The sequence below is a fragment of the Nuphar pumila genome, chromosome 6 (assembly GCF_984573655.1).
Source record: "Nuphar pumila chromosome 6, dmNupPumi1.hap1.1, whole genome shotgun sequence".
Taxonomy (NCBI): domain Eukaryota; kingdom Viridiplantae; phylum Streptophyta; class Magnoliopsida; order Nymphaeales; family Nymphaeaceae; genus Nuphar; species Nuphar pumila.
In genome coordinates, this window is record NC_143254.1 from 120,527,131 (window position 1) to 120,541,246 (window position 14,116).

A 14,116-nucleotide genomic window follows, 5' to 3' on the forward strand; every position below is an offset into this window, starting at 1 on the left:
AAAAAATTATCGTATCAAAACTTCTAATAGGCAAAATTTCCTTTTCCTATTAGAGTTTTTGTTGCTTCCAAATGTGCCTTAAAAAACTCAACCAAACGTAACACAAGTAACAAAAAGTGAAAAGCTTGGGAACATTGCACACTGCTTGCTTCATCAGGAAAAAGAAAAAAACGAAAAAAGTAACCGTTTGCTAGTAAATATTTTTGAAGTCGCCGCCTGTTTGTAATTTCTGTCAGAAAGAAAAGGCTCAACAGACTCTGACGATCGCAGGCTCTTTACCCTGTAATTTGAGTGATCAAGACAGCGGAGTCTTCGCTGCGAGGTTTGATTGGCAAAAAGCTTCCGCGGGAAGCTCCCAGTTCTTGAAGCTGAAGGTTTTTCTCTCTCGCCCTTCCTTCGATTCGGCGACCAATGCTTCGTTCTCGATTATTCTGAAACTCTCTCTCTCTCTCTCTCTCTCCCTGTGCTTGTTGATCGCCATTCCGATTTCAAAAAGGATGACGTTTCCTTACATGGAAGCCGTTCTAGGTGCGTCTTTTCCCCTTCTTTTCCTCCTCTTTCTCTTACTCCTTTTTTGCTTTCTTTCTTTACTCCCTTTTAATGAGTTTCGATCTGTGTTTTTCGCCGTCGTTATTGATGTTATTGGATGAGTATTGGTTTCCTTGTTCTTTTTAATTTTCCTTTATGCGTTTTTTATGGTTCCGATGGGTACTTTATGTCAATCTTCTGTGATAGGGTTGAGACTGTGGTTCTAATGATGCTGTTCTGATGAGATTGTTGGTATCAATCTGTTTTTCTGGATTAGGGTTTGTTAATTTTTTGTTCGTTCGTTTAGTTTCTCTGGATTTGTTGCAACTGTTTCTGCGAGTGACGTGCGGGAGGAGATGTGTTATTACTAGATGTTTGGGATGAGTATGTGCTGCAAGATTGTTCACAGTGGAAAAAACAAGAAAGAAAATAAAAAAAGGGCTGCCTTGAACTAGGCGTTTTTGTATTTCGATGCTGAAAGCCCTCGCAAAATTGTGCAATTCTTCTGTGGGTTTTGGTTTTAGTTGTTTGCACTACTGGATGTGATGGTTGTGAGATGATGTGATTGCTGCTGCTCGGACAGCATTAAGCTACTCTGCGGAAGAAGTTCTATAATTGTCAGATGTTCTCATTGTTCTTTTGTATGTGTATGGATACCCCAATCGGATACTGATATAAGTACAATAAGTCCAGGAAAGAGGTTTTAGATTCTGGATAAGTAGCTCTAGGTTTTAGTCCAGACATTCCAGAACTGTGATTGGTTGAATTAAGAGCACGATCTGTCTGATTGACCGAACTGCAATCTTGGATATGGCCGTTGTTGAAATGCCATAGAAAATTTCAGTTATCATGATTAGATAGGAACTATTTGAACTTCAAGTGCGTCCTACTCCAAATTGTCTACCGTCTCTCACCCCACCATTTCATAATGGTATTCAACTCAGTAACACGGTCTCCATAGATCTACCATCACCTACTTCCTTCCCATCATAGTTACCGGTACGGTATCAGTCTTGGCTATTTCTTGGTGATATGTCTCCTCAACAGATTTTGGAAGTGTTTTTTCTCGAGAAAAACCTTGGGGAAAAGTCTTGAAATTTCAAAAAATCGTAAAAGTTTAAAGAATAATACAAAAGGTTGTAATTGTCTCGGGCCGATCTTTCAGAATGGGCATGTGCAATGCGGAGCTCTACTAAGTGGAAAATGCATCGAGTGTAGGAACGTGCGGCATGCATTCGCTTGATCAGTGACGTGTTGATAGCACGACATGCGATAGGCATCGGTATCGTCGTTAGTGCATCGCTGTGTGGCAGCACAAACATAGAGCATTATTCGATTAAGCAGTGCCAGCGGATCGGAGTATGTTGCCTTTGGAGATTTGGTTAAGGACCTTTCAGCTTGCAAGATGAGTTTCCACATGTAGCGGTTGGACGCACGAGAGTGCGTGTGAGTTAGGGCTAATTCTCCCATGAATCACCTTAGGTGATTCCAATCGAGTATGATTACTCGGGGCTAGGCGAGTGAATGCCTAGGCGTCGACGAATGAGTCAGGGTGGTGCTCTTTGCTATGGTGTTCAATCATCAACTGGTTTTCGGACTCGGGGCCACAAGGTCTTGTTCCTTCAGTGGCAGGGTTTTGCTATGTTGTGCGCTTGGAGCCTCAAGACACTTCATGGCACGCAAGGTTAAGGAAAAGTTTGTGTCTCTTTCAGAAGTGATAGCTGGTATGGGACAACTATGCACTAAGCGGCATGGACTACATGGAATGCACATTTGGAAATGCGCTTGATTAGCTTTCACTAGGCAGTTGCGCATGGGGTGGTGTGCCGACACTAGGGATGGCAGTGGGGTGGGGCGGGGCGGGGGACAAGGTCTCCACCCCCGCCCTGCCTCAAAATTTTATCCTCCACCCCCGCCCCGCCTCCGCGGCGGGGATGGATTTTATCCTCCACCCCCGCCTTCATCCCCGTTTCATGTCCTCCATCCTCGGTTCAAACAGGGATGAGGCGGGGCGGGGTTGGGATATTGCGGGGAAAAGTGGTCGGGGCGGGGTTGGGTCGGGGATGAGGCGGGGATCGTGGCGGGGACGGGGCGGGGCGGGGAAAAGTTCACGTCCATCCCCGGACGGGGATGAATTTTAACCTTCGTCCCCGCCTCCATCCCCGTTTCATACCCTTCATCCCCGGTCCAAACGGGGCGAGGCGGGGCCCCGCTTTCCCCTGGTCCACTGCCATCCCTAGCCGGCACATGGAAACATGTTGTTACGCGGCCTTTGGCCGTTAGGCTGTCCAGCTTGGCGCGCCGCAGGTTTGCGAAGCATTCTATGCCCGTGATAGAGTGATAAGTAGGCTTACGGCGGTAAGGAAGGATCGTCGCGTCTTATTGGCTTATTGAAAAAAGTAAGCCCATGACAAATTGGCATTCACGGAGACCTTGTTCTTCATTATGTGCGACACTGAAGAGGACATCGATGGTTTAATCTTGGTTACGTAATTTTGCGCAGCTGAAGTGTAGTTGACCGAGCATAGAAGCAAGATGTTGGCAGGATGGTATGAGACATCTTGTCGATGATAAGTAGAAGTGTAAGGTTGTTGTTCAGTTGTTTAAGAGAATATAGATAAGCCAAAGATTCCTACCAGTTATGCGTTAGGCTCACTGGTGGAGTGTGACGTTTGCCTTGTGCATGCAGAGTGCACGTTGGATTCAGCTGGATGGATTTGCACCTTTGGCTATGGGAGACTCAATTAAACTTCTAGATACTCTCCCAAGATTGTGGGTTAGCGGAGTGCCCACGTTGAGCAAAAGACTCTTTGCTTTGGTCCCTTGAGTTGGCAGATCTTCAATGAATTGCGCATGTAGAAAAAGTTGTTGTTCGTGGCTCGTTGGTTCTTGCGGGAACGTTTTGCTGACTTTAAGAGAGAGTTCAGCGTGCTGACTTCGAGAGTGAAGTGTAACATTGGGGCAAAGTGCCCTTGTGAAGACGAGTGCCCAGGAAGACACTTTGGAGGACCGCATTGGGGTGATACGCAAGAAGGCATCCTCCACTTGAGGACTAGTTTGGACCAGTAGAAAACCACAAGTTGGTGCTTAAGGGAGTTGATATCCCTGCGGCACACATGGGTGACCGTTTTTCTCTGTGATGACCACAAAGGGCTTGGACTTGCCCTTGTTGGGGTTGGAAGGCACCCCAACCATGAGCATCAAGACGACAAGTTTGTCGTGCGAGCGAGGATGACCTGCTTGTGTTTGAGACTGCACTGAGGTCTCACGAGCAGAGAATGCTCGATGCTGATAGAGCAGAAGACCACTGTCTAAGTGATCAGTGATGCATTAAAGATATGGACTTGGCGTGTTAAAGGTTGTGGTGACGGTGAATGTAAAGCAAAACAAGTTGAGTAGGCTGAAAAAAAAGAGTAAACCAAAGATAAGTACAAAGGAAAATTGATATATCAGTGAAGACTGTGTTCTTACCTGTACCAGCATTGTCGAGGACGACAATGGTTTTGGGTGGGGGAGAATGTCCCGGGCCGATCTTTCGGAATGTGCATGTGCAATGCGGAGCTCCATTAAGTGGAAAATGCATCGAGTGTAGGAACGTGTGGTATGTGTTCGCTTGATCAGTGACATGCGGTGGTAGCACGACATGTGATAGGCATCAATATCGTCGTTAGTGCATCGCTGTGTGACGGTACAGACGTGGAGCATTGTTCGGTTAAGCAGTGCCAACGGATCAAAGTATGTTGCCTTTGAAGATTTGGTTAAGGACCTTTCGGCTTGCAAGATGATTTTCCACGCGTAGCGGTTGGACGCACGGGGGTGCGTGTGGGTTAGGGATAATTGCCCCAAGAATCACCTTAGGTGATTCCAATCGAGTATGGTAACTCGGGGCTAGGCGAGTGAATGCCTAGGCGCCGACGAATGAGTCTGGGTGGTGCTCTTCGCTATGATGTTCAATCATCAACTGGTCTTCGGACTGGGGGCCGCAAGGTCTTGTTCCTTCAGTGGCGGGGTTTTGCTATGTCGTGCACATAGAGCCGCAAGACACTTCATGGCACGCAAGGCTAAGACAAAGTTTGTGTCTCTTTCGGAAGTGATAGCTGGTATGAGACAACTATGCACTAAGCAGCATGGACTACATGAAATGCACATTTGGAAATGTTCTTGATCAACTTCCTCTAGGCAGCTGCGCATGGGGTGGTGCGCCGGGCCAATGAAAATGATTCAACATATGGAAACATGTTGTTACGCGGCCTTTGGCCGTTAGGCTGTCCAACTTGGGCAGCTTGGCGCGTCGCGGGTTTGCGAAACATTCTATGCCCGTGACAGAGCGATAAGTAGGCTTACGACGGTAAGGAAGGATCGTCGCACCGCATTGGCTTATTGAAAAAGTAAGCCCGTGACAGTAATAGCTCTTTTCTTATATAAATACAAAGAACAATTAGAAAAGTTTTTAAAATACAAAAGAAACAAAGGATACAAAGATATATACTTAAAAATGTACAGAAATGAAATTTTATTCGAAAATATCATGATTCTACCATGATAATATCTTGATATTAGTCTGATGTTTAAGTTATGGTAATATTTTTTTTTTAAATATCACTATATTTTCATAATTTGTATTGGTTTTCATGAAAATCTTGTTAATATCACAATATTTTCAAATATCATTGATATTGGTAACTATGCTTCACACTAATTTACATGTGCCTACCTTGACTAGTGCATATTCTCTCTGGTCAAGGGTAGCTTACCTGAGTTCAATTTCAAGTCTTTTCCATGATATGTTGCATAAATAATAATTCCTACAGCCTAAACAATGTTATAAATGTTGTATCTTATTGTACTGTATGATGTAGAATATCGGTCTATCAGCCCATAGGTTAATATGATTTATGCTAACAAATGATTAAGGGTTATCAAAATGTATCGGTTTGTATTGTACGATACAACCTGTATTGTATGATTCAACATTGAGGAGAACTTAAAGTTCTTGGCGTTTGGAAAAAGTGATGTCCAGCCACTTTATAGGTGTTTTTTAAGGCAAATATGTTGTTTTGAGTCTTTTGACCCATTTACACAAAAAATCTCAAAACACCCTACCCTCTTGCATTTGTGTCTTACAAATCCTGTCAGGGTCACCTCCATGCATAAGCCGAAGCCCATCATAGGCCCTGGGGGCAAGTGCAATTATCTTCATGTTGAATGTTGAAGAGGACCCTAACGCTCAAAATTGTGAGGTAAGAGGCTCAATCTATGCCATTTTAATGGGTTCTTCACTTTTTCTTATTCGGTCTTTCTTCTTCTTTTGCCAACCCTTATTTTAGATCTTTTAGGTCAGATCTGTTGATAGAGGGAGGAAGAAAACTGGCATGGCGAAATTGCAAAGCAGTTGACTTTGGAGGCGACTGTAGGGATTTCTGAAATGCCATTTGTGCAATCTATAATTCATGGTTAACATATATTTTCTACGACCATGTCCTATCCACACATTCCACCCAATTTTTGTGTTGAATTTGTTCTCTTTGCAGAAGAAGGTAGAAGAAAGACACAAACATAGTCCACATTCACTCCTAGGCATTGCTAGAGGTCATCCTTGATTTGGACTATCACAAAAATACGGGTACGACCTGAAATGTGGCATGAGTTTGAGATGTGTGTTTGTAAATTTTTGAAAAATAGAACAGTTCACAATTTTTTGTTTAATTTTTAATCAATAAAAATTTTATAATAAAATAAATTAAAAATAAAATAATAGTTGCACATGTTATAGTCTGTTTAATTTTGTCTGGTTGTGTCACCTGAGACTCACAACCAAAATGGCGTGTCTTTGTGACATTGGAGTTTGAAGATGAATGATTCGATATGATCAAGATGACTCATCACTATCACTGCCAACTTTAGGGACTGGAGAAAATGATTGAGCTGAAGAAAAAGCATTGAAAATGAAATGTTGAAGATTTTACATTCCAAAATTTTGGAAGTAATCTAGGCTTCTAAGCTGCAATAACTCTGGCTCTAATGTGTTTTATGGCTTTTCTCAAATTTTATGTGATCATGAATCATGATGACCTTATGCATGTCTAGTATTTTATTTAATTTATAACTATTTTTTTCTTATTTATTTGTATCAGATTATTTAGTTGTTCATCACTTCGTTGTTATATATTTACTAGTTAGTTGTTTCTTGGTACTTATTTTGTTTGGTGTTGTGTTGATGTATTCAAAATTTAGACGTGTTAATGCTTTGATGTGGCTGTTCTATTAATTAATTTGTTTTGATAGTTGTTGTTACTTAGCATGTTATAGTAATGTACAAATTGCTTTAATTGATGTTGTAGCAGTTTTAATGCTTAAATTTGTTTTTGTTTTTTTAATTTTGTTCTGATTTTTTTTCTTGGATTTTTAAAAGCCTTTTTGCTGTATCTTATGATATGATACAATATGGTCTGGTACAATCATATCTTAGACCCTTCAAATATGAGTTCTGATATGTTTTTCACAAAATTGAACTAAAGTTTTTGTGTCGAAGAAGATTGGGGCATAGAAATGATTCTCACCAGCACAGATTAGGTTTAGATCCATGCACACAGGAAATGGCATTAATATAATGTATCAAATGCAATAACAGTGTCCATGTTTCAGATTAGTCTCCCTAATGGCTTAGTATGTACATGCAGGCTTGCAGCTATGTAGAATGTCTGAAGCAGTCTCTAAGACTTGAATTTAGTTTTTTTATGAAGTAGATTTAGGGGAGAACTGTAGTCCTGTTAATTGGTATTCAATATACTCTCTGTGGGTAGGATAGGGTTTGACTCCATGTCTTACATTGAATCTGGGCATTTGTTTATGGCTTTTGGAAATAGGTGCCTCTCCTTTATTCCTATCAAGATTGACCTCGATGCCATCTCCACAGTGCCATTTACATAATTGTTTGTGACATGTTCATTTCTGAATGCATAAAGTAGCTATAATATGTGTACCATGTCCTCTGTTACTGATGTTTCAATTACTGCAGGTTTTATGATTTTAATGTACATTTTTGAGACATATTTGGACATAAGGCAGCATTCAACATTGAAGCTGCCTACCCTTCCTAAACCTTTGGTAGGGGTAGTGAGTCAGGAGAAATTTGAGAAATCTCGTGTCTATAGCCTTGATAAGAGGTACGTTATTTCTTATTTAAATTATTGGCATATTGTGTTTATGGGGATTTTCTCGGACATCTCGTTTTGCCTATTCAATTTGACGTAAATATGCTTAGTGTTTCCAGGACATGGTTATTGTTCTCCTTGCAGTCTTTAGGTCAGATTATATATATATATGGGGCTGATCATGCATTGTATCTTGTTTCAGCCGTTTCCATTTTGTTCATGAAGCAGTGACAATTTTGATGGACTCAGCCATCCTGTACTTTGGTGCATTGCCGTGGTGTTGGAAGGTATGTGCTCTTGTTGGCATTTGTGTGTTATTGCTTATCTCGTTTTCATTTCGTTCAGCTTTTCTAATCTTTGTTTTTGGTTGCAGAAATCAGCAGAACTTTTAGTATTCATAAGCTTGAATGCTGAGAATGAGATACTTCATACGCTAGCTTTCTTGGCTGGTGTCATGCTTTGGTCACAGGTACCATTTTGACATTTGAAGATTTTTGGGTGAGGATAAGCTTGGTGTCCATAAGAGATACTTTTATTATGCTTATAACAGTTTTTGCACAGACATTCTTAGCCTTCAAAATTAACATTGCTCTGTCTTTGTCTTTCTTTGTTTTTCTATATAAATGATTAATAGTCTACTTAGTATTTACATCAGATATATACAAACCTGCAATGTGCTTTTGGGATAAAAATCCCTAGAAATTTCTTGTTTAGTCTATTTCGTTGTCCAAAATGTTGAAAAATCTCTGGAAAATTTCTTCTTGCATTGAACCTTTGATGCTGATGAATTCTAGTCAAGTTTTATTACAATATTTTTGCTTTAGGTTATTTCTCATCCAGTTGTTGGCATGAATTGTTGAAAAATCAAATCCCTTCTTGAACATCATTATGTACCAATTTGGATGATGCTTATTTATCTATTATCTTATGATTCCAAGTGATTTCTACTGAATTCTGATTATCATCTTACAGATAATTGACCTGCCATTTTCACTGTACTCCACTTTTTTGATCGAGGCTCGCCATGGCTTTAATAAAGTTCGTGCTCTTGTATTTTTTGTTTTTATGCATTTTACTTGTACCACATTTGTTTTCCAACATGTGAGAAATAAACAGAATTTGATCTTTATTTGTCATTCTTTGTTCATTTCATACTGAATTTTTTGCTTCCTTGTCTGCAGCAAACGATATGGTTGTTCTTCAGGGACATGTTCAAGGGAATGTGTCTGTCAATTGTGCTTGGTCCACCTATTGTATCTGCAATAATTGTAATAGTGCAGGTATCCTTAATGGTGCACCTTACAGTGCTTGCTGAGCAATTCTGCTATAATATGGCTTTGTACTGTTAGTTGTTATAAGCTTTTGATGTAACTTTCTGTTCATGAACCACTCTTTTTTATGTTTTAGTTATACAAAGTAAATTGGAGTGTGTTTTTTTGTGAATACCACTGACTTTGCTTGTTTATGCAACAGAAAGGGGGTCCATACTTAGCAATATATCTTTGGGCCTTTGTGTTTGTGCTGTCTCTTTTGATGATGACCCTATATCCTATTCTGATAGCACCATTGTTCAATAAATTCATTCCTGTGAGTATATTCTTTCTATACGTTGATTGAAACTAAATTACATGGCTATGTATCTTTGAAAGCCCTGTATAATCAACCCATGCTAAAATATTTGCTACTCTTCTTTTTCTAGGCTTTTTATTGTTATTATTGATTTTTTCTCGCTATCTTATTCATCTTGTTTGATGTTCCCACCAAAAGCTTCCTGAAGGAGAACTGAGACAGAAGATTGAGAAACTGGCTTCATCACTCAAGTTCCCTCTGAAGAAACTGTTTGTAGTTGATGGATCCACAAGATCAAGCCATAGTAATGTAAGCATAAATATTTGCACCATATTCTCAATTTTTTGTTGTTGATATCTTGATACTACTGTTTGTAGTTCATTGTTTTGGTTAATAAATAGAAATAGACTCGACCTAATTCTTGCTGTTATTTCAGCATAAATTTGTTTAGAATCTCACCAAGTCTGTTTTTTAAGATGTTTATACTCTTAAACACGTGTATGAAGGCCAATGAGTTCATCCTCCTGTAGTTTATTTGGTCATTTAGCACTGGTTTCTACTATCTTCATTGTTAAACTTCTAACATGTCTTATTTGGACCTTTGTGCATGTTAAAGATCTGCAGCGAAAATGTTGAGAATTTGATAAATGTATTTCTATATCATAAATATGAGATAAGCAAGCTGAACATTTTGAGTACGATATTACAAAAATGGAAAATGATAAAAGAACTTGCAGTGGCTTGTCAAATGACGGTAAAATGGTTTTCGTTAAGCTTAATAAGCTTGAAAGAAGTTAGCTGTGGACATTTTGGAATATACCTTGACAAGAATTTTCTTATTTCCTTTCTTACTGGAAGTTGTCGTCCAGCTGTTTTATTTTACTTTGTAACCTTATCCAATGAGTGTAGCTGAGATGCGGATGCTTAGATGGATGTGTGGAAATACAATAAAAGATAAGATTCGGAACGAAGAGATACGTAAGAAGGTAGGTGTTGCACCCATTGAAAATAAGATGCGAGAGAATCGTTTACGGTGGTTTGGACATGTTCGGCGAAGGCCTAATGATGCTCCAGTTAGAAGGTTGGAGAAATGGGAAAATATATTAGTTAAAAGAGGTCGGGGTAGGCCTAGGAAGACTTGGATGGAGATGATAGGAAAGGATATGAATGCTTTGAACCTCACCGAGGACATGGCGTTGGATAGAAATGATTGGAGGAAAAGGATTCATGTGGAAGACCCAAAATGAATTTCTTTTTTGGTTCATATCGCTGACCCCAATTGTTTTGGGATGAAGGCGTAGTTGTTGTTGTTGTTGTTGTTGTTGTTGTAACCTTATCCAATATCAAATAAAACCATTTAACTGTAGCTTATATCTGTTTTCCCTTTATGTGATATTGTCACTGGTATTCTTTTGTAAATTTTGTCGGTTATCCTACAGATTGAGTGTTTCTTCATAAATGTGATGTTTTTGATCTTGTATTATGTTGAAGTTTTTTATTTTTATTTATTGGCAGTCATATATGTATGGTTTTTTCAATAACAAGAGAATTGTTCTCTATGATACATTAATTCAACAGGTAAGATAGTTTCTAATAGTTTGTAATCTGTTTTGTTCGTTTTTCTTTTTGAAGAGATCTCCAATTCATCTTATTAAGTGCTGCTTGTCATTATCCAATGTTACTGGTGAAATTGAAGTGTTTCTCTTTCTTTTGAAAATAAAAACCCACTTACTGGGCAGATCTTTCCAATACCTCTTGAGTCGGTTCGGTTGTTGTACCAGGAGCCTCTTTTTTGCAGTCATTCATATGGTTCTTGGGGATAGCTTATGGTGTAACATGATGGCTCCTTAGGGGCTTCCGACCCATCAAGCTCGTCCTCATGGACTGCATATGAAAGAAATGCAGAAAAAAGGTGGCCATGGCTGGTTGTCTTGAGAAAGCATTCAACCTTTTGTTTTCTTGTTCAAGGGCTTGTAATGCAATGAAAGGAATGTACAATTCTCAAAATTTGAAAGACAAAAGGGTATGAATCTAAACTTGAACATGAAACATGGATGATGTGGGAGGATTCAGTTGTTGAATTTGGATTTTTAATGTTTTAAAGCCTGATCAATTTGACAAGTTGCTATTGGAAGTGAACATATACGGGGAATATTTAGCTCCAAAGCATGTGATCTGGTACCAAATTGCAACCAGTCAAGTAGAGTCCAGGGCTGCACTTGCACCAAGATTGGATTGATGACTTAACATTAACCTCCTCCCGGTTTGGTGCTTTATAGACACCTCATTTTGGACCACACAATAAGTCAAGAGTTAGTTAAAGCCCCAACATGTTTACCACCAACCTATGAGGTTATCAGAAAATAATATTAAGACCACCTTTGCATAGTTAGTTTGCTATGCTGTTAGGCTTGGCTAGTGGCAGACATCTACCACAACCAAGTGGACCAGGGTTCCCTTGGGCAAGGTCAAAAGAATCACTCTAGGCAGGGCAGACATGATTTTTTGAGGTAGATCTATATTGGGGATAAATGCTTTTGGAGAACTCACAAGGGAGCAAAGTTTTATCCATGGTTGCCAGTTGAGGAAGCGGGAGCGGGAAGCGATACGGGAAGCGGGAGCGGGAAGCGAGGCACTTTCAAAATTTTAGGAAGCGGGGAAGCGTGGGACCACTTAGGAGCGATTCGGGAAGTGTCTCGGAAGCGACCTAGGAAGCGTCTCGGAAGCGACCTAGGAAGTGTCTCGGAAGCGAGGGGGAAGCGAAAAAAATAAAAATAAAAAATACAAAAAAATTGAAAAAAAACAAGGGAAGCGTGGGGGAAGCGAGGGGGAAGCGCGCTTCCCATTAAAGGGAAGCGCGTCCCCCATTAAAGGGAAACACGTCCCCCATTACAGGGAAGCACGCTTCCCAAAAAAGGGAGACGCTTCCCCCCACGCTTCGGAAGCGCGACGTTCCGCGCTTCCGAAGCACGCTTCGGGGAAGCGCGCTTCCCCTTTTAGCTAGGCGCTTCCGGTAACCCTGGTTTTATCTCATAAGCATATGGAGCTACTCCAACTCCGTTGATGAGAACATATGGAACATGCCACAAATTTTGGCCAAAAGTTAAAGACGTATGGAAGTTGCATTCTTTTCCATGCCAGCTTCACCTCCCAATGATAGATCTGAGTTTTTCGTTTTTATTTTTTATTTTTATCATGTTATGGAGACCATTATTTCTTTGTGAAAGGACAATGCTGTCCTCGTAGATAGTAGTATAAAGGTCACAAAGTAGAATATCTTCTTATCGTTTTTCATCCTCTTTCTTCACTTTTATCCTTTCACTGAAAAAACCTAATCCTAGCTTAAATCTTTAAAGATATTCAAACCACCCTCATCTCTTACCTCATCTTTTTTCTAACATATCATTCATGGCTTTGTAGCATTACTATTCAACTAGCAACAGCCCAATTATCACATTTCTGCCCATGGGTGGCAAGCATTGCTCCTTCTCTTCATCATGGCCCATGCTGTAGCCTAGTAAAAATCTATGTCTATGTTAAACTCTTCTCTCTTTAGAAAGAGAGATATGAACCACTGTTTTGTTGTGGGTATGGGAAACCATGTGGAGTCCAAATCATCAGTTGGTAAGAAATAAAAGAAAGAAAAAGAGAGAACGGTTATTGGGTTTTCTTGTGTAACAAGAAAGGGGGCAGAGGAACATGAGGTAAAGAGAGCCTAAGTTTTTTGTTGTGAAGAAAGAAAAGCCAAAAGAAGAGGAAAATTCTTTGGGTCCTTGTTGTGGACTTTTTTGTTGAGTCTTTATCTTGAGAATTAGGTTTTGGCTTGCAATTTCGTGAAGCCATGCACTGTAAAAATTTGACTAGTGTATTCCCAGGCCTACCAAACATCCGGCAGGCTGCTCATTTCATCACCCAGGAGGTGTGCACAGCTGCCCTATGGGCTAGTCGACTTGAGCCGGTTAGCTGGTTGTCCAATAGCTTGCTGCTGCTGCTGAGAGAGAGAGAGAGAGAGAGAGAGAGAGAGAGAGAGAGAGAGAGAGAGAGAGAGAGAGAGAGAGAGAGAGAGGACTTGGGGATTACATCAGCCTCTGAACTCAATTTTATTCATCCATAACTCTGACCCTGGTTACAATAATTACATACATACTCAACAATAAACCATAATTGATCAAATTGGATCCGAACTTGACTCAGTTATATCTGGCCCAAACTAAACTACTCGATTCATCCCAATAAACAATGAACTTGAGATCCCCTGCTGGGCCACCTTAACGTAACCAACTTCATAGACTAATAAAAAGGATGCCTATTAGAGATCAAACTATTTATCCTTATAATCTGTTCTGTTGATTTAATGAAGAAAAGCATTCTTTGCTATTGCTTTGTATACATAGGCTTTGGCCACACTATGTAAATCTTATATCTGGTGTGTTTGCATATTATTTTACTCTATTGTTATTTGTAGTTTTTTCTTTTATTTATCACCGATTAAAGGACTTGGAGATTTTCACATTGCCTTACATAAGTGAGTGATTGTGGACAGGTTGGCACATTCCTCTCCATCAGGAGAGGGAAACACTGGGATATCTAGTGTCACCGATATGGCCAATATTTTAAAATATCGCTATAATATCACCAATATCGGGCCAACCAATATTATCGGCAATATTTGGCGATATTTTCAAAATATCGTGATAATATCATGATATTTTTGGGAGAAAACTCATTTTTTAAATTTTAAGCATACATTTTCAATTTTTTTTGTTTTTATTTTTTATTTTTTGAGAGAGTACCTTTGCTCTTCCTCCTCTTCTTTCTTCTTATTCTTCTCCTCTTCTTTCTTTCTTCCTTTTCTTCTTCTTGGA

The 14,116-nt window shown here is 39.8% G+C and overlaps 1 protein-coding gene across 2 annotated transcripts in view; it reads left to right on the plus strand.

The window, feature by feature from the left end:
* Positions 1-281: 281 nt before the first annotated feature.
* LOC149835959 (CAAX prenyl protease 1 homolog) overlaps positions 282-14,116 on the plus strand; it is a 93,911-nt gene continuing 80,076 nt past the window's right edge. The window contains exons 1-9 of one of the 2 annotated variants that reach the window (XM_090008877.1): positions 282-374; positions 497-528; positions 7,547-7,694; positions 7,885-7,969; positions 8,056-8,151; positions 8,655-8,720; positions 8,864-8,962; positions 9,156-9,269; positions 9,450-9,560. In XM_090008877.1, coding sequence (XP_089865003.1) covers positions 498-528; positions 7,547-7,694; positions 7,885-7,969; positions 8,056-8,151; positions 8,655-8,720; positions 8,864-8,962; positions 9,156-9,269; positions 9,450-9,560 — 750 coding nt within the window. In that variant the 5' untranslated portion in view covers positions 282-374; position 497. Of the gene's footprint in view, positions 529-7,546; positions 7,695-7,884; positions 7,970-8,055; positions 8,152-8,654; positions 8,721-8,863; positions 8,963-9,155; positions 9,270-9,449; positions 9,561-10,766; positions 10,830-14,116 lie in introns of both variants that reach the window. The other variant, XM_090008878.1, reaches the window with a different exon arrangement.